At 44.6% G+C, this 24541-nt stretch overlaps 1 protein-coding gene across 1 annotated transcript; it reads left to right on the top strand.

Moving 5' to 3' along the window:
- Positions 1-24220, top strand: Kpnb1 (karyopherin subunit beta 1). The gene is made up of 20 exons (XM_021177854.2): positions 1-380; positions 479-537; positions 2825-3007; positions 5858-6058; positions 7276-7428; positions 9150-9209; positions 9671-9760; positions 10744-10854; positions 12048-12149; positions 14691-14915; positions 16330-16521; positions 18031-18161; positions 18804-18951; positions 19164-19235; positions 20401-20545; positions 21983-22065; positions 22616-22723; positions 22987-23130; positions 23253-23358; positions 24083-24220. The coding sequence occupies exons 1-20, from the start codon at positions 341-343 to the stop codon at positions 24199-24201; spliced, it is 2472 nt and encodes an 823-aa protein (XP_021033513.1). The 5' UTR covers positions 1-340; the 3' UTR covers positions 24202-24220.
- Positions 24221-24541: the final 321 nt, after the last annotated feature.

The raw sequence follows: 24541 nt of genomic DNA, 5'->3' as shown, positions 1-24541 counted from the left end.
ATCCGCCTCTCACTCACTCACTGCCGCCCTTCCTTTCTCCCTCCGCCGCCCGAGCAGCAGCCGCGCTCCGAGCTGCCACCGGGGTCCCTCCCCCGCCGCCAGAGGAGCAGCTGCTGCCGCCTAGCACATTAGGAGGGCGGAAGGAAGGAAGGAGAGCGGGGAGGAAGGGGAGCCGGAGCGCCTGGCCAGAGGCAGCCGGTGAATGGGCTTGTGGTGACCCCCACCCCCCACCCCACCCTCCCTTCCCACCCGACCCCCAACCCCCATCCCCAGTCGGAGCCGCCGCCCGACAGGCCGGGCCGCTGTCTTGCGAGGAGTCCCCGCCGCCGTCACCTCCGCCATGGAGCTCATAACCATCCTCGAGAAGACCGTGTCTCCGGGTAGGACTCGGGGCCGGGGGGTCGGGCCGAGGTGACCGGGGTGGGGGAGGGGGTGGCCCCTCTGACCCCGCTGCCTCTCCCCCCATCTCTCCCGGCAGATCGGCTGGAGCTGGAAGCGGCGCAGAAGTTCCTCGAGCGTGCGGCCGTGGAGAATCTGGTGCGTGCCGCCCCGCCGCGCCCCATCCCGCCGCGTCCCCATCCCTGCGTGCGGCCCTTCCCGCCCTCCTGGAGGCCCAGGCCTCAGGAACCCACCCCGCCCCGGCTCGTCCCCCTTCCCCCCCGCCCGGCCCAACCTAACCCCGCCATCGGGAAGCCGGTGGGTGTGTCCCGCCCCGAGCCCCGCGTCTGGCCAATGGCGAGGCGCGACGGGGTGATCGCCGTCCAATCGCCACGCGGCCTGAGGGCGGCGGTGCTGCGGGAGGGAGAAAGAGGGAGGGAAGGGAAGTTAGGTTGCATGGCGCTGCGTGTTCAGCAAGGGTGGGGGTTGGGGAGCCGGGCCTAGGGGCCATGTGGAAGCTCTGCGCCCTGCCGCCTGCCTTGTACTGGCTGCGGCCGGCTTCTCCTTCCTGTCCCCTGGCTCCGAGGCTGTGTGCAACTACTTCCCAGAGCCCTACCCTTCCCCAGCTCCCTTGGTCTGTGCTCATGGCCACGCCTGGCACCCGACCACCTCTGGACCCATTGCCATAATTTTTTCTTTTTCTTGCCCATCATTATCCCATTCCTGGCCTAAGTGCACGTATGTTCTTTTTGGACTTAGGTTTTCAGAGAACTCATCTTTAGGGATCTCAATCTCATTTCTGAGATTGAGCCTATTCTCTGATAAATCACAAATGTAACCCTGTTTTTAATACTTTCGGATTTAAGAAGTACATTTGTGAAAAGAAAAAGTGACTGACTTTTGTATAGGAAAATGTGGGATTATTGAAGCAGCCTATTGCCAGAATGTTTCTCCTCCCCTTTCTGGGGGAAGGGGAAGGAAGGGTGGATGATATGGAAAGTCTCTTTAAAGGTAGGAAGTCTTAAAAAGTGAAAAAAACATTGTAACCAAATGTAGTTCTTTGTGATAGTTTTGCAAAATAGTAACATCCATACAGGGACAAATCTGATTTGTACTGACCACTTTTGGTAGAGAGGTAAGCGGCTTTGTGTTAGGGTTTTTTTATCTCACACCTTTCCAAGCATTTCCTTGTTAGTGTAGACTGAGAATTCTGCTCATAGTAAGTATATTCTTGGTTTTGCTTTTGCAACTTTGCAAGAAGCCCTTTTTCCTGCTCCTGACTCTTCAGTGGCAAGGAATAGAAATTGGAGAATTATCTTCTGAGCCTGTAGAGTTTGCTTACATTGAGAATTATCTCCTGTGTTTGAAGAGTTTGCTAACACTAAAAAAAGTGTCTACTTTGGCCTTCTATAACATCCTGATTGGACAGATCCCCCCCCCCCCAACCTCCCACCGCCCTGTGTGTGCCTCTGGATGCTCAGAAAGAGGAAGGAGGGTGTTAGAGATGATTATCTTTTGGACCTGTATTTCAAAACATAGATTTTTGGATGATTCATTGTTAGTTCACATTAGGTCCAAAACACAATAGGCTCCCTGGTATGTTCGGCTTCTAAATAAAGCCAGTTTTTTTTTTTTTTTTTTTTTTTTTTTTTTGGGGGGGGGGGGGGAGTCAAGACAGGATTTCTCTATATAGCCCTAACTGTCCTGGAACTCACTTTCTGTAGACCAGACTGGTCTCCAACTCGGAAATCCACCTGCCTCTGCCTCTGCCTCCTAAGTGCTGGGATGAAACCAATTTCTCTTGACAATTCATCATTCATATTGTCATATTCTTTCAATTTCTGAAAACTAGTTATCACTTTGGCTTACAGATCCCTTTTGTTGAACATTCAGAACTAAAACACAGAGGACTAGGTCTTACATCTATGTTAGACATACATATATATGTTAGAAAAGATGCCTTATATGAGATCATAGGGCTGTCCTGATATTTTTGAACAAGATTTTTTTTTTTTTAAAGTATACTTTTCAAGTATTCTTTTCGTTGAGCAGATTTGCAGTACTGGACATTGTGGTACATGCTTGGAGAAAGTTGTCACTAGGATTGACGTGTCACCAGGTGTCGACTTGCCTTTAATTCTGGGGAGATATTTATTAGACTTGGGCTCAAAACATGTTCTTGATAGGAGGCATCTGTTTCTTCATGTAGCAGGTGACTTCATGTAGCAGGTGACTTGTCCTTGAAGTGGCTTTCGCTGCTTAGTCAGGCCTTAACTTTTTGAGCCCAAGGAAACCTCTTCAATGTTGAGTCTAGGCAGGTACCATTTCAAAGAGATACTTCCCCGTTTCCTGAGATACCTTGATTTGATCTAAATTTTGTGTGCTTCTCTAGTACTTTAAGCGCAGGGAAGTTGCTAATCCGCTTGCAAATGCATCTTTCCCGCAGCCCACGTTCCTTGTGGAACTGTCCAGAGTGCTGGCAAACCCCGGGAACAGTCAAGTCGCCAGAGTTGCAGCCGGCCTACAAATTAAGAACTCTCTGACATCGAAAGATCCAGATATCAAGGCACAATACCAGCAGAGGTGGCTCGCTATTGATGCTAATGCTCGACGGGAAGTCAAGAACTATGTAAGTTACTGTCCAATCCTTGCTGTCACATGGTCTAAGGAACAGCATTGTAGGGGAGTGTTCATTTGCATGGCGTAGAGCATGACAGGTTTCTGAGACTTTAACTTCAACTGAATGTAAAAATTTATTGTGATTAGTCTCTTGGCGTGGAAATGGGTGTTTGGTGTGATGTTGGGTTCAGCTAGCTAAAGTGACCTGCAGCAGCTTGGGAAACTTTAGTTGGGTCTCTTGATAGATTTCACTCCTGAAGTACTGGGGTTATAGGCATGTGCCGCCACACTGCACTCCGGTATAGTTTTGAGTGTGTAACAAGGTGTTAAGTAGCCCAATCCATCCTCGGTTTTATTAAAGGGTGACTATGAACTCCTAACCTTTCTGCACTTACTCTAAAAGGGGTCAGGTGTTTGCCACCGTGCCTGGATGTTCATAGATATCTTAAACATATTTTCTACTTTAAAAATGTGTGTTTATGTATGTTTTAGCAACTTTGGAAGCCAGAAGAGAGTGTTGGAGTTACACGCCATTGTGAGGATCAGACAAGGGTGCTGGGAACTGAGCTCATAGGTCCTTTGGGAGAGCAGGGAGGGTTACGCTGTTTTGCTCTCTCTCCAACACAGACAAACAGCTCCTTTTTGCTTTAGGGATGGCAGGTCCTGTTGTTTGCTGGTTTTTACGTGATAATGTGTAAAGTCAGGGAGATAAATAAGTAATTTTGAGTCAAACATAGAGCTTGAAGATTTGTCTGTCTATTTATGTTTCACTATGTAGTCTAGGCTGGCCCTAAACTCACAATCAAACTGCCTTTGCCTCCTGAGTCCTGGGTGTGTGCCTTGTCTTTTTATGTACTTGAAACCCGTTGTGGAAAACTTTCTTGAGGTCTCAGCATTGTGAGTGAGTTTTCTGCTTTTGCATTGTGGCTTTTTTATGATTTTGTTGTTGTTTTGTTGTTATTGTTGAATTAGAAAGCACAGGATTCAAACAGAGATAGGCTTGTCTTTTTCTTGTTTTAAGTACTAGTTACTTAGTGGTCTTTATGGATAGGGGCCAAAGGAAACTTGATAAATTAAATAGTCACAGTCATAATTTGTTCAGGGCATTAAGGTGGAAATGAGAGGAGTTTCTGTTTGTATTTAGGCAGGTCAAGATTATGGGCATCATAATTGCTGGATTTAGATTCTACTTTTAGGCAAATTAGTGTCCTTTGAGGCAGATGCTTCCCTAGCAGTGACCCTCCTCCCTTTTCCAGTCATCCTGTCTATTGCCTATCAGTTGGTACAGGTGCCTATGGAGGGAGGACAAAGGTGTAGGATCCATCCCCCTGGAGCTGGAGTTACAAGGAGTTGTGAGCTTCGTGACATGGGAGCCAAGCTTGAGTTCTCTGCAAATGGGGCATGCACTTTTAATGTCTGAGACATCTCTCCAGCCAAGCATAATATTTTAATCCCCACCTCCTTAGCTGTTGGACATAAATAAAATATTTTTCTCTTTTATTAGTTTTAATCATTTGAAGCTAGAGATCTCACATTGTTCCCAGGCAGGCTGGCTTCTACCCCACACACGGTAGTCCCTTTCCCTTGTTCCCGGTACTAGGTGTCTGCATCCTGGGCAGGGATTCAGTCAGATTGGGTAACTCCCTCCCATTCACCTTCTGAAGTTTTACAGAGCTTACCTCATTTGTCCTTTGTGATTTTCAGAAAGGAGCTTGTTCACAGAGGTAGCCCAGGCTAGCCTCCATCTTCTTGAGTGCTGAGCTTAGGTGGGAGCCAGGGTGTCCACCACTGTGCGCCTTTGACATCGTTTTATTGACAGCCATTCGAGCTCTGCTGTTCCTAGAGAGCAAAACTTTAAGATTGAAATTATTGTTATTAGGTGGAGGCTGGCAAAAAATGATATGCCATATAAGAGAGTGTTCATATTAGCTAATAACTGTACCACAGGGCACTAAGTGATCTGACCTAGTCAGCAGAGCTGGCCTGAATATCTACCTGCTCTTTTTTTTTTTTTTTTAGCCCAGTGTTCATGCCAGGAACAGTTAACTGTTTGCCTTTGAGTGAGCTCATGGTCTGACTTAGATGATCATGGTAATGGTTAACCCTGCACAAGCGGTGGCTTCCTCCTTTGTCCGAGGCTGTGCGATTGCCCTGTATAAATGCTGCATTTCTAGTGAGACATGCTTAGTGGCGGGTTTCCATTTGGCATCACTGACTACTTCTTGGTGATGGCTGAGAACACTGTTTTGGTTCCTAGGCATATAGAACTAGTCGCCTGAGAGTTCCGTTATATAATGGTTGGGGCTTAGATTTTGGTAACCTTTACTTGATGGTGTCACTTAACCCCAAGCCTTTTACATAAGTCAGTACTAGATTGTAGTGGACAGAAAGAAAGGAATTGTGTTTGTCGTTGGTGAGAAAATCACTTCCTTGAGTCAGAGTAGATTAATGTTCTTGGGATTTACATTCACCTGGGTGCTCCACAGCGACCCATCCCATAACCCTACCTTCCTGTCTAAAAACGGCAGTGAGCATGCTCTTATTACAAACACATGCCTGGAACACATATTTTGCCCTCATCTCTCCTGCCTTGCCTTTCAGGGCTGCTACTTTGTGACACGTGTTGAGTTTTGATGTGAGATGAGTTGGGAAGGAGTCTATATTTGGCTGCAAGCAGGAATGGTTTTGCTTTAAGGTTGTGGAGACTGCTGTTGCTACTTACCTAGTCTTTTTGTGGGGTGAGGAGAACAAAAGTCAGATACATGTCAAAGAAGTGGTTGTTGGTGGGTGAGATATACTCAAAGAATGTTACAAACTCATATTCTGTGTCATTTTCCCTCCTCCAAACTCGCCCCTCTAGGTTTTGCAGACGTTGGGCACAGAAACCTACCGGCCTAGTTCGGCCTCACAGTGTGTGGCTGGTATTGCTTGTGCAGAGATCCCAGTAAGCCAGTGGCCAGAGCTAATTCCTCAGCTGGTAGCCAATGTCACAAACCCCAACAGCACAGAGCATATGAAAGAGTCCACATTGGAAGCTATTGGTTACATTTGCCAAGATATAGTAAGTATTTGCCTATGGTTTCTAATCTGTGTGCTTTCATTCTTTAGTGTCACATGAGTAGTCCTGGGGTCTCCATTACAAGGCTGGAGCCCCGAGCTGCTGGCGTGCTTTATAGATAGGAAGGCTTACTTTGGACCTTCATTTCTTTTTTGGTTTTTCTTTTTTTTTTTTAAAGATTTATTTATTTGTTATATGTAAGTACACTGTAGCTGTCTTCAGACACTCCAGAAGAGGGAGTCAGATCTCGTTACAGATGGTTGTGAGCCACCATGTAGTTGCTGGGATTTGAACTCTGGACCTTTGGAAGAGCAGTCGGGTGCTCTTACCCACTGAGCCATCTCACCAGCCCCTCTTTTTTGGTTTTTCGAGACAGGGTTTCTCTGTATAGACCTGGCTGTCCTGGAACTCACCAGGCTGGCCTCGAACTCTGAAATCCTCCTGCCTCTGCCTCCCAAGTGCTGGGACTAAAGGCATGCACCACCACTGCCCCTCTAAACCTTTATCTCAAATTACTAATCATGTTCTGAAATAAGGAACTCAGAATGGGGCTGAGTTTGGGTATAGCTAAGGTAGAGTGTGTAGTATTCATGAGACCTTCTGATATGGTCTCCAGCACAAAAGCAAAAAGAAGGAACTCAGTGGAAATCAGAGATTGTTTTTATTGTCTTGAGATAGTCTTGTATTCCAGGCTGACCTTGAACTCCTGAGCTTTTTGCTTCCATTTCTCAAGAGCTGTTTTTAGGGGGTGTGGGCGGTAGCCATGAATATTCCCATGCCTTTTTATTTACTGTCTGGAGGCTAGTTTTCTCACCTCCAGTGTTAGGCACCAGAACCACAGGAGTCTTAGGTACAGCCCTCCTTGGACTGTTGCTGGTGAGGTTTACTCCTCTGTTCTCTGGTCAGCACTGACTTACTACACAGCCCATAACATTTGACCTGACCTTAGATGTCCTTAGTCATTCCATGCAGGTCTTTGGCTATTCTAAACTTTTATTTTTGGCACAGGTGGGGAAAGCTACCAGATTGCTGCTGTCTCTGTGTGCAGAGACAGGGGCTGATGAGTTTGGTTTGTGCCATTCTGGGGGTATTTTGCAGGTGCTTTGCAGAGCTATCCCAGTGAAACTGTAAGAAGAGGTTGTAGGCTCTCTTCAGTAGCTGTTAGCATTGGAAGGACAGCAGTGCGTTGCTGGGCCGTAACCTTTCTCTGCTTGTTTTAGGACCCAGAGCAGCTACAGGATAAGTCCAATGAGATCCTGACTGCCATAATCCAGGGGATGAGGAAGGAGGAGCCTAGTAACAATGTGAAGCTGGCTGCTACCAATGCACTCCTGAACTCACTGGAGTTCACCAAAGCAAACTTTGACAAAGAGGTATGTTTCTCTGACATCATAACCTGCTTAGAGTATTAGAAATAAAGACTTCAAAGATTGGTTTTGTCTTTAAGATCAGAATGCGTGCATCTCCAGTCTAGTGAGGTTTCTTGTGATGTGTGTCCAGGACTTGATGAAATGGCAGATTGGCCATGGTGACCTGTTTTAATGTGTTAGGTCAGTTATTCTGTTTGCTGGAGAGGCATTCATCATGTTTCATCTGCAGACTGACTTTATACCTACTGGCTAACTTCCCATTTCTCCAGTCTCCAGCTGCTAGCACCCACAATTCTACTTTCTGTTTCTGTGAATTTGATTACTCTGGATACCTCATGTAAATACAAAAATGGAATCAGGCCTCATTTGTAGAACTTTTGAGTTACTCTAATGTTTTGTGTGTGCGCATGGTGTGTGGGGAATGGTGCACATAGTTTAGCTGTCAGGGGACAGACAATGCATAACCTGTTTTCTCTGTTCCCCTTTATGTGGTTCCAGGGGTTGAGCTCGGTCATCAGGCTTGCACACCAAGTACCTTTACCCACTGAGCCATCCTACCAGTCTATGCTTGACTTTTCGTAGCTAGTTTTGTTTTTTGTTTTTTGTTTTTTTTAAGATTTATTTATTTATTTATTATATGTAAGTACACTATTGCTGTCCTCGGACACTCCAGAAGAGGGAGTCAGATCTCGTTACGAGATGGTTGTGAGCCACCATGTGGTTGCTGGGATTTGAACTCCTGACCTTCGGAAGAGCAGGCGGGTGCTCTTACCTACTGAGCCATCTCACCAGCCCTTTTGTTCTGTTTTTTACCTAGCAAAGTATCTTCAAAAGTTGTGCATGCATAGTTTTCTTCATAAAGCTCGATGGTGATGATAAATGATTTATATGTATGTATTGCATTTTGTATATCAAGTCATCCATTTTTGGGTTGCTTTCGCCTTTCGGATACTGTGAACAGTGCCCAGGGAAAATGAGCATGTGGATGTGTTTTGAAAGCTGACTTCAGTGCATTTTAGCCTATACTCAGAAGTGGGGTTACTGAGTCATATGGTCTGAAAATATTTTTGGATTTATGTTCATTGACACCTTGGATCAGTGTTTGTTGTTTCTTGGCCTTGGGTTGTGAGAGCTGGGACACCACAGCGAGCTACTTTGTGCATGTGTGGTTGGTTACTTTTTTTCTGTTTTGTATGAGACAGGCTCCGAATGCTGGGATTAAAGGTGTATGTCACCATGCCCAGATTCAAAGCAAACTAATTATAATTGGTTCAGAAATGGAATTTTCCTTTGAGATCACAGAGAGTTAACAGTGAAGTTAACTGTTCTGTTTGCTCTTTACCGTGTTTGATGTGAATTTGTCATTTCACAGAAAAAATTTGTCTCAGAAACCAAAGGTTCTGAATATCTTTAATTTTTTTATTTTGAGGTATAGAGTTCATTCTCTATAACCCTAGATGACCTAGAATCCGTTATAAAACCTGCTAGCCTGAAACTAAGGAGATTTCGAAACCTGCTTCTCCCGCCACACATACACTAATGTCAAAAATTACATTTAAGGAAAGTGCTTTTCCCACATGCAGGGTTTGTTTTTCCCCTTTTCACCAGCTGTTGTTAGCCTTGGGACAGTCTTGGTCTCTGTCTCTCTGGTGCCTTCCTTGTGGAGTCTTGAAGCTTCCTACATGGAGTTAATGGATTCCTATTGTTCTTTTCCTTCCCTGCAGTCTGAAAGGCACTTTATCATGCAAGTGGTCTGTGAAGCCACACAGTGTCCAGACACAAGGGTAAGTTTGTTGCTATTTGAAAATTCTCCCTGTCTTCCTAGGAAACACTCTTATCAGCCAGTTGGAGATTTAGGGGAATCATTGAATTAAACAAAGTTTGAGTAATCTTGCTAATGAAAGTTTTCTTCAACGTACGTAAGAGATACTATACTCCCTTAACGGTAGGGAAGGTTTTGACCGCCTTTGCTAATTTAGTGCCAGGAGTTGTTCAGTGACTCTCTCCATTGTAGACATTGATATCAACAGCATTGCTACTGCTGTGACCTAAACTTGACCCTGGAAGTTAGTGAAAGGAATGACTTGGTCTGGGTAGCACCAGTAGGTTTAACCCTTCTGTGGGTTTTCCTCATGGAACATGGAGGGGGCAGGTGACAAGTGTTACTCAGAGGTGCCTTTAGTCATTAAGGCTTCCTTTGCAGACAGTTTGCTTTCTTAGTAACTGTTGTATCTGTTCCTAAAAGGTAAGAGTGGCTGCTTTACAGAATCTAGTGAAGATAATGTCCTTGTATTACCAGTACATGGAGACATACATGGGTCCTGCCCTTTTTGCAGTAAGTATTTTATGTAATTTGAACTTGTAGTTAGTTGCTGGGCTCATTATTTTTAATTACTATTTTGTAATTCTGTGGGTTTTTAGAAACTTAATATTATGAAGTCAAGAAAATTACTTGAGTATGGGTGTTAAGGCTTGTTGTTTATTTTTGTGAGACAATGTTTCACACCATACATAGTTCCAGTTGGTCTGGAGCTCACTATATAGTCCAGAGTGGCCTCAAACTCAACAATCCTCTTTAGGGCTGGAATTATAGGTGTGAGTCCCATGATGAATGTTAATTTAACTTTATATGCCAAGAAGATGTCTGCTTTCTTTGGCATTATATATATGTCTACCACTAACACTCCAAAAAGGGCCCCTGTAACCCTGGCTGTCCTGGAGTTTGCTCTGTAGACTAGGCTAGCCTTGAACTCTGTAGACTAGGCTAGCCAGGCTGCCTCTGCCTCCTGAGTGCCGAGTAGTGCTAGGATTGTTGTAATTAGAGGTGTGCATTCAGCTGTTATAAGATATTTTAAATGATATTTTACAAGGTTTTTTGTATTTTGTATTCAACTACTACACAAATTGCTTTATTTATTTTTTAGAATTACCTATTTTACGTATATGAGGACATTGTTGCTGTCTTTAGACACACCAGAAGAGGGCATCGCATCCCATTACAGATAATTGTGAGCCTTCATGTGGTTGCTGGGAATTGAACTCTCAGGATCTCTGAAAGGGCAGTCAGTGCTCTTAACCACTGAGCCTACAAATTGTATTTTTTTTTAATCTTTTTGTTTTGTTTTGTTTGTTTTTCTTTTTTAGAGGCAGGGTTTCTCTGTAGCCCTGACTGTCTTGGAACTCTCTCTGTAGACCAGACCTGCCTCTGCCTCCCAAGTGCTGGGATTAAAGGCGTGCGCCACCTCCGCCCGGCTGTAGTTTTAATCTTGAATGTCTGGTTAAAAAGGTGTCTGACTTGGTGTCTTTCTTTCCCTCCAGATCACAATTGAAGCAATGAAGAGTGACATTGATGAGGTGGCTCTCCAAGGGATAGAGTTCTGGTCCAATGTCTGTGATGAGGAAATGGATTTGGCCATTGAGGCTTCAGAGGTGAGCCTGGGGTGAGCCTCTCTGAGAAGAGCTGCCGTCGTGTCGGGACTTGACACATCTCCTGGCGGGGTTCTGTTCTGACTGGGTGACTGTAGAGATTGTTTTTCTGCTTACCAGATTCCCTTAGTAATGAGACAATTCATGTTTTTGCAAGTTTCAGGTATTTATACTGGTAGTTCTGCTGTGAACACAAGGGGGCAGCAAATTGTCAGCTTGTTGAAGTGGCAGCAGGGAATTGTTTCCTTAGTACAGGACCAAGATGTGTAATTGACAACTTCCCAGCTCTGGAGAAGTCAGATATGGGGACAGGGCGTCTCTGGCTTGGGACCTTGAGCAGCTTCATCTTGTGGAACCCTTGTGTATCTCGTGAGCCAAAAGAACACTATATATCATACACATTTCCCGTGTGTTTAGAAACTATAGAACAGCCTCAGGTGTTCCTATCCATCTTGCTTTTGGTTTTTTGGGTGTTTTTGAGAACTTATTTCATAGGACTTGGGGCTTGCTGGCGGGGCTGGTGGCCAGTGAGCCTAGGACTCTACTGTCTCGGCACTGTAGTGCTAGGATTATGAACTTGCAAACCACAGCCAGTTGTTTTCTGTTTTGTTTTTGAAACAGGGTCTGACTATGTAGCTCTAGTTGTCCTAGAGCTCATGTATCCCACTGCCTGTCAAGTGCTGTTGAAAGCACGCACCACTGTGTCGGGCAGCACAGTTTTCTCATGTGGGGTCTGGACAGGAAACTTTGCAAACATTTTACTAGACTGGGTTCTCTTTCTAGCACTAGATGTCAGGTTATTAATAGTTTTCTTTCTTTCTAATGTTTTCAGGGATGACCCTGAATTTCTGATTCTCTGTCTCCCATCTCCTAAGTATGGATCATCTCCCACTGACTTATGCAGTGTTGGGGATTAAACCACAGGCTTTGCACACGCAAGATAAGCACTGTAGCAACTGCGCTTCATCCCCAGTCTAAGAATGTAATTCTAAAAGTAGACATGGTCCTTTAATATACACGAATGTAATGCATAGATCTGCATATATGTACTACATAATGCTGAAGTTGATCAAAGTACAGGCACCAGCTCCAAATACCACAGCGAACACAACCATGGCATTATATACCTGCTGAAGTTCTCACTGTAGGTTGCAGCATTCATAATAACAGCTTGTGTACTTTGTGTTTCTCCTTAGGCAGCAGAACAAGGACGGCCCCCGGAGCACACCAGCAAGTTTTACGCCAAGGGAGCACTGCAGTACTTGGTGCCCATCCTCACACAGACACTGACTAAACAGGTGAGCCTCTGGACTGCTTGGTTCTGTAGGGAACAGCTTCCATGCATGACGTTGGCGCCATCTGTTGTGGATGACTCGACTCAGAACTAGCTGAGCTGAGCCACTGAGTTGTGCCTGAGTGTCTCAAACATTTTGGTTGTGAACAAACCTTGCATTGCTCTGATTTCATGAATGCTATAGCATTTATACTCTGGGACATGTGTTTTGTGTAAGTTCCAATAAAGATAGGTTGTGGGTAGTAGCAGGAAGCTTGCCTGGCATGCACCTGTTACCCTCTGCTTCAAAGAAGAAAAAGGAAAAATAGAATTGATATGCTACCTATAGGGCCCTTAGAAGCCTATTTTAGTATCTGCAATAGCTTCATGAAATCATTGGATTTATGTATGTATTTTTAAAAACGAATAAAGTTGGACACATCCAAAAAGGACTCTTAACCCATGGAAAATACTGTTAGGGGCTGGGAATTTGAGCTCAGTGGCAGAGTGCTTACCCATCATCATGTATGAAGCCCTGGCGTTAGGTCTTCAGGGCCACCTAAAACAGGGTTATGTGCCTGTGCTCCTAACACTCAGGATCTGGAGGTAGGAGGATCAGAAATTCAAATTCACTTGGCTACCTAGTGAGATGTGTCAAAAGAACCCTGGGACCTAGTCCGGAGCCTTCCCGGTCAGTTATTACTCATCACAGTGGCTAAGTGTGATGGCTCGGGTTAAGAATGAGCACTGGACTCAAGTAGCTACAGCTGCCAGCTCCAGGAAGACCTGTGTTTCCGGCCTGCCTTCACAGACACATGCATGCACTCATGTATCCATACACATATTTTTAACACATTCATTCATATTTGTAAACAAGAGCAAGTTGTCTTTTTGTTCTATTTTCTTAAGACAGAATTTCTCTGAGAAGCCTTTGCTTTCCTGGAATTCTGTAGACCAGACTGGCCTAAAATTCACAAAGATCTCTGCCTCCCGAGTACTGGGATTAAAGGCACACAGCATCATTGCCTAAGAACAATACTTTTTAAAGGTTCATTACAAAATCAAAATCAAAGCTGTCTTGAAGATCTAAGTGATGGGTACATACATTCTTAGGTTTTTTTTGTTTTGTTTAAGCTTTTTGGTTTGTTTTTTGGTTTTTCGAGACAGGTTTTCTCTGTGTAGCCCTGGCTGTCCTGGAACTCACTTTGTAGACCAGGCTGGCCTCAAACTCAGAGATTCGCCTGCCTCTGCCTCCCAAGTGCTGGGATTAAAGGCATGTACCATCACGCCTGGCTTGTTTAAGCTTTTTGAGGCAGGGTTTCTCTGTGTATCCCTGACTGTCCTGGAACTCCACTTGTACCCCAGGCTGACCTGGAGCACAGAGATCCACCTGCCTCTGCCTCCTGAGTGCTGGGGCTAAAGGCAGCCAGAGGTCTCAGGAGCACTGGATTTTATACCACTGCTCTCCTCACTTTATTCATTGCATTGTTTCCTGGTATCATGGCCTCGCAGTGTCCTGTGTGACTCTGAGCTGTGAAGTATTCTGTGCGGGAATGTATGTTTCTCTGTGCATATCAGTCTCAGAGTTTGTTAGGAATATTCAAAGTTTAATAGCTTTGATCCTTTTTTTTTTTAATGTATGTCTCTGTGTTGCTTCCGTATGTCTGTACACCATTTGTGTGGCTGCTATTCTTGGAGGCCTAGAGAGGGTATCAGGCCTGGAGCTAGCTATTGAAGACAAGCCCCTCTACATCTTGACCCCTCTACATCTCTCCAGCATCTGCAATGCTTACCAGGAATGCCTTTACTTTTGAATATATTCGCTATATTTTTTCCTCTTGAACAGACTTTTTTTTTCTTTCTTTTTTGAGATAGAGTTGTATGTATCACAGGCAAACTTGATATATACTTTGACCCTTTTTCCACCTACCAGTGTTGGAGTTACAGGGGTGTTGTAGCATGACTGCTGTATGTATTGTTGACAACCAGTCTCAGGCTTTGCAAGCCCTCCACCAAGAGCTACATTCCCACCTGCTGTTGGTTTGAGACAGGACCGTTGTACACCTGATTAGTCTCAAACTAAGATAGTCCTCTTTCCTCAGGCCCTTACGTATTACTGTTAGAGGTGTGCTCCACCAGCCTGGGCATTCTTATAGGTAGTGGAGGTTTCTTAATTCTCATTGTACATGATAAATGGATTCTTCCATCTGTTTCTTGGGGTGACATAGGTTGTGCTGTGATGAAATGTGAAAAAAGTTTTTTGTCTTGTTTTTTTTTTTAAATCAGTGTTTTATATTTTATTTCCTGATTAAGTTCTAATGATACTTGGGAATATATAGCAAGCCTTCTAAGTGAATTCATTGCAAGAAAAGCTTACTTAGGCCGGGAGCGGTGGCGCATGCCTTTAATCCCAGTGCTTGGGAGGCAGAGGCAAGTGGATTTCTGAGTTCGAGGACAGCCAGGGCTATACAGAGAAACCCTGTCTCGAAAAACCAAAAAAAAAAAAAAAGAGAGAGAGAGAAAAGAAAAGAAAGAAAAGCTTACGTAGTGCCACATCTCTCATCAGGATGAAAACGATGACGACGATGACTGGAACCCTTGCAAAGCGGCCGGGGTGTGCCTCATGCTCCTGTCCACCTGCTGTGAAGATGACATTGTGCCCCACGTCCTCCCCTTTATTAAAGAGCACATCAAGAACCCTGACTGGCGGTACCGGGACGCAGCAGTGATGGCTTTTGGCAGTATCTTGGAAGGGCCAGAGCCTAATCAACTTAAACCATTAGTCATACAGGTAAAGCCTGGGGAAGTTTTAGATTTGAAATGGAATGGGGGTGGGGAGTGCGCACATGTAATATATGTGCAACTCTAAATAATCACAAAGATTTCCAAATAATTGGTTTGTAGCACAGCCCTAAAAACCAAAATCACACATTCTTGTGGAGATGAACAGGTCAGTTGCTCAAGGGTGCCACCCTTAACTGGATAATAGTGAGACTATTCTGTGCTTAGTATAGTTTCTTGTCATTAATGGTGAACTATAGAACTTGTAAGATTTAGTCATGACCAAGAAAAGGCTTTACCTTGTAAGTCTCTTAACGTAGCACTGTTTTCTGTCATTTTTGGAGAACAGGATATGGAGCTCTTACTATGAAGATTGTCTTACCAGGATTTTTTCTTTCTTTTTTAATGCTACATTGTAAGCATTTTCCTGTTGCTTTTGGAGTGGACAGTCTCCACATATATCCCAGGGCAGCCTACTGCCTCAGCCTGTGAGTGCTGCCATATCCACTAGCTCTGAGCTCCAGGGCTCACAACGAACGTCTTTGGGCTTCACTCAGCCTTCCAAGCAAATGGGAATTATACTGTGCAGTGCTTAGCCGTTTACTCTGTGTTTGTTTGTTTGTTTAGGGTCCTGTGTGTCGGGCCTTAAATCCACTATGTTGGTGACGCTGGCCTTGAACTCCACAGATTTTTCTGCTTCCTTTACCCAAGTGTTGTGTAGATAGGCTCCCCCCTTCCCCCCATTTCCATAATTTATAATGGTATTATTCTAGTCTTTGAATACAATTTACATTATGTAATGTAGTCTTTCTTATGGAAATATTTTTATTTTGCTGGTATAAATGACAGAAGAGCTCACAGTTATTTAATTTTGTGCATAAAGAAATGAGTCTGTCAGGATAGAAGCCAGTGCCACTGTGATTACTTCTTTTTTTTTTTAATTTAAGATGTATTTATTTATTTATATGTAAGTACACTGTAGCTGTCTTCAGACACTCCAGAAGAGGGAGTCAGAGAGGGAGTCAGATCTCCTTACGGATGGTTGTGAGCCACCATGTGGTTGCTGGGATTTGAACTCCGGACCTTCGGAAGAGCACTCGGGTGCTCTTACCCACCGAGCCATCTCTCCAGCCCCGATTACTTCTTGTCTTTACCTATTTTCAAAATATATTTGTCATATTCTGAGTTAAGATCCTTCTATCATTATATGGGGCCAGGGACTGTTACTATTTCACATGAGGTCTTTGTAACTCAGGCTGGCATCAAAACTGCTACATACATAATACTTACTAGCAAAGGGTGCCCTTCCCTGCCCTTATATCCCGAGTGCTGCAATTACAGGCATGTGCCAAGTGCCCGTGGAGTATTTCTTCTGAATGACAGTCATTATGAATTCCTTTTGTTTTGCTTTATTGTATTTACAGGCTATGCCCACCCTAATAGAACTTATGAAAGACCCCAGTGTAGTTGTTCGAGACACAACAGCGTGGACTGTGGGCAGGATCTGTGAGCTGCTGCCTGAAGCCGCCATCAACGATGTCTACTTGGCACCCCTTTTACAGTGTCTGATTGAGGGCCTCAGTGCTGAGCCCAGGGTGGCTTCAAATGTGTGCTGGGTAAGGGCTTTTCTTCCTGATGAAGGCAGGAGCTTGTCCTTAGCCATTAGGAGGTGTGGGAGGGAAAGGTTACCTATCTCATTGAAAGGCCATGCTCTGAGTTCTGTCTCCTAATGTCTTGAGAAGCCAGAGGGAACTGTACTCCGATGGGTTCCCAGAGCACTTGGAGCAGTCATGACTGCACCTGCTTTACTCCTATGCTTGCTTTTAGATGAAAAGCTTTGTTTAAATGGGGTTTTTTGTTTTGTTTTGTTTTTATAACAAGGAAAAAGACAGGGATGAAAGCCAAAGGAGGTAGGCAGCCTCTGTGCTGACTCTCTGTAGGCTCTGTAACTTACTGGGGATATAGTGTGGGAAAGGAGGAGTGGGGCTAAAATCCTGTCGTCTGTGTTTGTTTGAGACAGTTTTTCTATATAGCCCCGACTGTCTTAGAACTCAGTCTGTAGATCACAGAGATCTGCCTGCTTCTGCTTCCATCACCCGGCTAAAATCCTTTTTTAAGAGTATAAGAAAAGGAAATGGTAGGCCTTAGTAAAAGAATTCTGCCACTTAGAGAGCTGGGCAGATGACTAGGCATCCACAAATACTTGTATATGAGGTATATGAGTGTTTTGTCTGAATGCATTTATCCCTTGTATCTGGCTGGTTCCTGCAGTGGTTCAACCCCTGGAACTGGAATTATGTGTAGTTGTAAGCCAACTGTGGGTGCTGGGGACTAAATGTGGATCCTCTCTGCAGGACAGCAAGTGTGCTCTCCCATAATTAAATTTTCATCATCTTCATTATTATTTATTTGGAGACAGGGTCTCACTATCTAGCCCAGAAATTATGAGTGAATGCTTATTATGTATACATGTTTTTAAAGTTTATTAGCACGGCTACATCCATGTAGAATTATAATAATCTTAGTCAAATAAATACATGACCAGTTCCTAATGGATTCCCAGGCATGGAGTCTCCAGTGGTTTCCCTGGTAGACTACATTGCACTGGGAGTTGTCTCAAGAACCTGTTGGGAAGTAGAGCCTCTTGTTTTTCCCTCCATCAGATCTACTGAAGTTGGCGTTAGAACCAGTTGTGAACTGTCTGATGTGAGTGCTGAGAAATGAACTTCTTTTCTCAGTGACCTTTTTTCTTCAAAACAGGTAGCTCTGGCGACTAGGCTGCCTCTCCCCACTCCCCCAAAACGCCGAGATCCACCTGCCTTTGCCTCTCAAAGCTCGGGGATTAAAGGCAAGCATCATCACTGTCTGATCCCTTAAAGTGTCTTAAAGAGGGTTGGGGATGAGAGAGTCCTGTAGTGGGGTTCTCTTAAGACTAATTAAGCTGTGCGTGGTGGTGCACACCTTTAATCCCAGCACTTGGGAGGCAGAGGCAGGCGGATTTCTGAGTTCGAGGCAGCCTGGTCTACAGAGTGAGTTCCAGGACAGCCACGGATACACAGAGAAACCCTGTCTCGAAAAACAAAAAACAAACAAAAAAAGACTAATATTAAATCTCTACATTCCAGGCCTTTTCCAGTCTGGCTGAAGCTGCGTATGAAGCCGCAGATGTAGCTGATGATCAAGAAGAACCAGCCACCTATTGTCTGTCTTCTTCCTTTGAACTTATAGTTCAGAAGCTATTGGAGACCACCGACAGGTAACTGATATCCACTGGAGCCAGTGTTGCACACCTCACTGCTGCTGGCTGGAGAGTTAGACAGTGGGACCACAGACAGGAAGCCTGCTCTCTTCAGAACTGATGCGAGGGCTTGGTTACCACGAGAGAGAGAGAGCTAGGGAGGGGGGTATGTATCTAAACTAACACTGGTTCCCATGATTTTTTTTTTTTTTAATGGTTTTTCGAGACAGGGTTTTTCTGTATAGCTCTGGCTATCCTAGAACTCACTTTGTAGACCAGGCTGGCCTTGAACTCAGAAATCCGTCTGCCTCTGCCTCCCAAGTGCTGGGATTAAAGGTGTGCTCCACCATGCCCTGCAGTTCCCATGATTTTTGTTTCTTTGGTTTGCTGGTTGGTTTTTTTGTTTTTTGAGATAGGGTTCCTCTATGTAGCCCTGGCTATACTGGAACTCATGCTGGTCCCAAAGGGGTTGAAGGTGTGCACCACCACACCCAGCTAATAACCATTTTTGCGTCCTATTTACAGTTATTGTGGTAGGTAATGTCTCTGAACTGCATTCCCAACCTCTGGTGTTGTTTTTGGGAAACTGTTGTCTGCTTTATGAGCTCCTCTATCCCTTCTTGGTTGAGGCCTGACGACTTTTGCATTGCATCCTTGTAGACCCGATGGACACCAGAATAACCTGAGAAGTTCTGCATATGAGTCTCTCATGGAAATCGTAAAAAACAGTGCCAAGGATTGTTACCCTGCGGTGCAGAAGACCACCCTGGTCATTATGGAACGACTGCAGCAGGTGCTTCAGATGGAGGTGAGACGACTGCAGAGTGTTTTATCCTGGGCAAGGTGGCAAAGCTTAGGATGCAGTCAAAGTGGTTTTGCCCTTGACCATGGTCAAAGGTTTAATCACCATCACCCAAAACCAAAAAGCTCTCAGTGTACTGCTCGCTGTTACAGTGCAGAGGCTCAGCTGACATCAGCAGTGGAGGTTTCACTAGAACACTGTTTTTTCTTTTCCTTCAGTCCCATATCCAGAGCACATCCGACAGAATCCAGTTCAATGACCTCCAGTCTCTACTCTGCGCAACTCTTCAGGTATGATGGCATCATCTCTCTCCTTTTGCTTTTTTACATGTGTGGGTGTTTTGCCTACATGTCTGTCTGTGCCCCATGTCCGTGGGGTTGCCCAAGAAGCCAGAAAAGGATACTGAGTCTCTTAACACTGGAGATACAAATGGTTGTAAGCTACCTTGTAGGTGCTGGGAATTGAAGCCAGGTCCTCTGGAAGAGCAGGCGGTGCTCTTAAGAACTGAGCCTTCTCTAGTCCTTAGCCTCCTCAGTACCATAAAGGAGCAGCATCGTTTGATTATTGTTGAAGACTCATGGGCACACAGCTCTAAAGTAGTGAGGTCATTCTGACTGGGGCTGTCCGCCCTCGGACTGAAGGGAAATTACTTTTTTGTCTATCCTGAAAGGTCTAATCTGTCGTTTGTGGTGATGGAAATGCCCCAGAATATTCTCTTCTATCTGTGCACTTTTCATGTGTGGACAGCTCTTACCTGGATTTGTCTGGCTGGAGCTGGGTCTCATAAGGCTTATTTAGTTAAAAGTATGGCGCTGGGGCTAAGGTTGTAACACACAGGTCAGGAGGCTTAAATTTGGTCATCTTTTGAAACCATCTCTGATGGGGCATTTATAGTGCTTTTATTCAGGACAGTCTAAATAGTTACTGGGAAAACCGAAATAAAATGCCACTTTCTGCTTATTCCTTTTCTATCAGCAAAAGGAGAACATGGGGACTTCTGAGACATAAGTAGCCCCTGGATGTTATTATTCAGTAACACTCAGCTGTTGACTTAGCTATGAACTCCTCTTCCTGAGTGCTGGGATTAAAGGCATGCACTCAGCTCTGGCTTCCTGGCTCAGATGTCATATTTTGAAGCATGATGTTACAGCTTTCTCAACAGACTAAAGATAGAGATGATCCTGTTACTTTAGATGATGCAAACTCAAGAACGGTTTTCATAAGGTCTGTGGACATCGAAGGAGTTGGGGTGTACAAGGCTGTCAGGCACAGTGAATTGGAGAGTAGAGAGGTGATTGCAATTAACGTTGGGTTGCAGCTGATTGGATGTGTCTTGCAGAAAATGTCATTTGGCATTATCAAAATAATAGTGAGGGACTTAATTTTTTATTTTATTTTTTTAGAGAAATGTGTAGATTTTCAGTGAACAGATCCCAATTCTTGTCCATTTCATAGAATGTTCTCCGGAAAGTGCAGCATCAAGATGCTCTGCAGATCTCTGATGTGGTCATGGCCTCCCTGTTAAGGATGTTCCAAAGCACAGCTGGGTCTGGGGGAGTGCAAGAAGATGCCCTGATGGCAGTTAGCACACTGGTGGAAGGTCAGTGAGCAAGCGTTCTATCAGGTTTCTTTTTCCTTGAACAGCAACTTGCTTTTTTATTAAGGTTTTCTCTTGTTGAGGGCTGAGGAAACAGGAGTACTCCAGTTTCATTCCTGCCTTTGATACCTTTGAGTGTGGACTGTAATGCTTTGGATATGGGCTGATTGGTCATGGGGCTTGGTATTGTACAGATGAACCTGAATCTTAGTAATTTCTTTTTTTCTTCTTCTGTCCTCCTCTTTCTCCTCCTCCTCCTCCTCCTCCTCCTCCTCCTCCTTCTAGTATTTTTTTTTCTAAGATTTATTTATTTTATGTAGAGAGTACACTATAGCTGTCTTCAGACACACCTAAAGAGGGCATCAGATCCCATTACGGGTGGTTGTGAACCACCATGTGGTTGCTGGGAATTGAACTCCAGACCTGGAAGAGTAGCCTGTGCTCTTAATCGCTAAGCCATCTCTCCAGCCCTATTATTATTATTATTATTATTATTATTATTATTATTATTATTATTTATTTTAATTATAACTTTGTCTGAGCATACAGAATTGCTTTGATTAAGGCATCTGAAGCATATTAAAAGAACACATTGTAACTCTGGAATGCTTGATCAGAGGTGACTAGTACTAAGGCCATTATTTAAGGACCACTTTTCTGAGGACCAGTCCTGTTTCTGGAATAAAGAGCCTGTGTCCACCACTAGGGGTAACCACATTCCTGTACTTCTATACAGATTTTGAGTTCTGGTGGCACCTCAGCTATGGAATGAGGCCTCAAAATAACAAAGCGTGCTAGAAGTGTCTGAATGGCAACGAGTGCTTGCTGCTCTTACAGAGAACCAGAGTTTTGAGTCCAGCACCCAGATGCGGTGGCTTACAAATACCTGTGTCTTCCTCTGTAGCCTCCAGACACAAAACACTAGAGTGCTGGGTGGGTTGAGTGAGTTCCACTCCTGTTGCTGTGGACTAGGCTTTGCCTGCCTGTCTCCATTCTCTCTGTGCTGTGGATTGAGCCCAGGGCCTTGCCTATCTTAGACAAGTACTAGACCATGGGGTTACACCTGACTTTCTGCTACTTTTTCCTGGCTGTGGCTTGTTACGTCCGTGCTGCAGTTGAGTAGAGGACCTTGTTTTGAGGCTGGCTTCCAGTGGAGGGAGGAGGGGGCATGAAGCAGTGTTGCTGGCTCTCTCAGATAGCCTTTCCTTGACATCCATGCTAACTTTTGGTCTTTTAGCTACAGTAAAATCTCATTCTGAGGAGCATTGGCATTTTCTCTAAGGCATTTGAATTTGGCCCTTCCAGCAGTTATGAATCTTGGCTAACATGAGACAATTTGAATGCCTTCCCTATAGAAATACTAACACTTGGCCAACTTTTTGAGCACTGACTCTTGAGTTCTTTGACTCACATTATGTCCTGTGCTTGTTCCATTGACAGTGTTGGGTGGTGAATTCCTCAAGTACATGGAGGCCTTTAAACCATTCCTGGGCATTGGACTGAAAAATTATGCTGAGTACCAGGTAGGATATGCTCTTCAGAACAGTCTCTGTGGGCTTTGTTTGTTCTATATTGTTGAGACTGAGATCTGGAGCTTGGTGCCTGCTGATATAGACGCTGAGCTGTACCCCACAGCCCAGACTCCTGTGCTGTCACAGAGTGGAAGAGCACAGACAGTCAGGTCCAAGCCCAGTGGGCCTCCTTTTGCATTATTTGTAGCCTTACTGCCTGCACTGGCGGTAGCCTGTGAAAAGACCGTGGGTCTGCCAGATAGAGGGTACAAGACGACTGCCTGCATGGTCCTGATTACAGGGCAGCTGCCGGGTTATGTGATGACTGCCCTAAAGAGCAGCACTGTTTCCATGTTCTGCCACCACCATCCTTTCCTGTGGCACTCACAACGCTACTGCTCTTGCTGAATCTGGTTAAAGCTACATAATCTCCACAAGGGAAGGATGTTTTATTTTATTTATTTGATGTTTTCATCTTTGATTCTGGTTCACATAATTATGAGAGAGCTGTCTTGCTGGCAGCCTCTTCTGTTGGGATGATCGCTCCCTTGGTTCTTTGCAGGTATGTTTGGCAGCTGTTGGCTTAGTTGGAGACTTGTGCCGAGCCCTGCAGTCTAACATCTTACCTTTCTGTGACGAGGTGATGCAGCTGCTCCTGGAGAACTTGGGGGTAAGCATTTTGCAGTCTTTGAAGGGGTTATCAGTCCATGGTAAGGGCCTGTAGGTCCCTAGAGCACTTATCTGCTAGCTTGTGAAGAATAGAATTATTTTCATAGACAGATCCAAAGTTACAAAGTTAGTTAAAGGAATATGTTCTAAATACATGATTTCTCTATCCAGCAGTAACTCATTTTTTTTCTCTCAAGTTTCTTGCATCTTCAACCAGATAAGATTTGGTGTTTCTAAGTGTCCTTTTTCTTTTTTCCTTGTTAGAATGAGAATGTCCACAGGTCTGTGAAGCCACAGATTCTGTCTGTGTTTGGTGATATTGCTCTTGCCATTGGTGGAGAGTTTAAAAAATACTTAGAGGTTGTATTGAATACTCTACAGCAGGCCTCCCAAGCCCAGGTTGACAAGGTAAGCTTGGAACTGTCCTGATGAGCTTCAAAGACCACTTTGAATAGAAGTCTGAGAAGACTTTATAGGTGTACCTCCTAAAATGGCCAATATGACCGAGGTTTTGTTCTTTTCTCTTCCAGTCAGACTTTGACATGGTGGATTATCTGAATGAGCTAAGAGAAAGCTGCTTGGAAGCTTATACGGGAATCGTCCAGGGATTGAAGGGGGATCAGGAAAACGTACACCGTTGAGTATATAGCCCAGCTCCCAAAATCCACTGACCAGGGTGCACAGGGCCAGTGAGCTGCATCTACCTTTGAAGCTCATTGGTGAACTAGTACCTGCTACATATGGGGAGAGAGAATAATTGCCCTAATGAAGAGAGTGGTTTGGGGGAGGTGATATATAGACATTGTATTTCTGCATCCTTCTACTTTGCTATGTTTTTTTTTTTTTTCTTATGGGGCGGGGTTGTAGGGGATCAAACCCAGGGCTACATGGTATGGTAGCAAAGCTCTACCTGAATCATGCTTCTAGCTTGCTTGCTTTAGGATTTAATGAGGCCACTAGGGAAAGGGCAGAAGTGTCAGTATTCTCTGCCGATTGCAGGCAGCAGGTGTTGAGCAGCTAAAGCCCTGAGTGGAGGTTGTTCATTCTGTGTCCCACTCGTGGGATGCAACTCCGTGTTGTGGGAATACTTCCCCACTGTGTGTAAGGCTTGTATCTGTTCCATTCGTCAGTACCACAAAAAGGTCTTATGTTCTACGTGATCACAGAAGGGGGCGTATTTATCTCCTCTGCATTTGAAGGATATCCTTCTAAACTAAAAAATAAGTTTTGTTAACGCGGTGTTTATTTGGTTATCCAGTTGGAACCTTTCCATTGGGGTAGAGTGACAGGGCCATATTGAAAAGAGACAGAGTCCTGTCTGACATGGACAGTTTAATCAGACCTCCTCTTTCCTTTATAGCGGATGTGATGCTGGTACAGCCCAGAGTAGAATTTATTTTGTCTTTTATTGATCACATTGCTGGAGATGAGGATCATACAGACGGAGTGGTAGCCTGTGCTGCTGGACTGATAGGGTGAGCTATTCTTTTTCCATGTGGGTCCTGGGGATTTAACAGCAGACAGCTTTACCCACTGAGCCCGTGCCACCGTGTAGCTCTTCTGGGACCCTGAGGCTATATTGGGACATAGCTTTACAGCTTCAAGGCCTACCTACTGCAATTTCCGTTGTTTTTTTTTTTTTTTTTTTTTTTTTTTTTCCATTCATCATTACGTATGTCCTGCTCTGTGGCCTGTTTTTACATTGATTTCTTGATCCCTGTCAGCTTCTTCCTTGATTTCTGACATACAGGGTTGTGCCATCACACTCAGTGAGCTACAGCCTTGGGCAAGTCTTGAACTCAATTGATTGCAGAAATCT

Source organism: Mus caroli, chromosome 11 (assembly GCF_900094665.2).
Source record: "Mus caroli chromosome 11, CAROLI_EIJ_v1.1, whole genome shotgun sequence".
Lineage (NCBI taxonomy): Eukaryota > Metazoa > Chordata > Mammalia > Rodentia > Muridae > Mus > Mus caroli.
The sequence above is the reverse complement of the archived record's forward strand: the minus strand, read 5'-3'. Positions and strand labels throughout refer to the sequence as shown.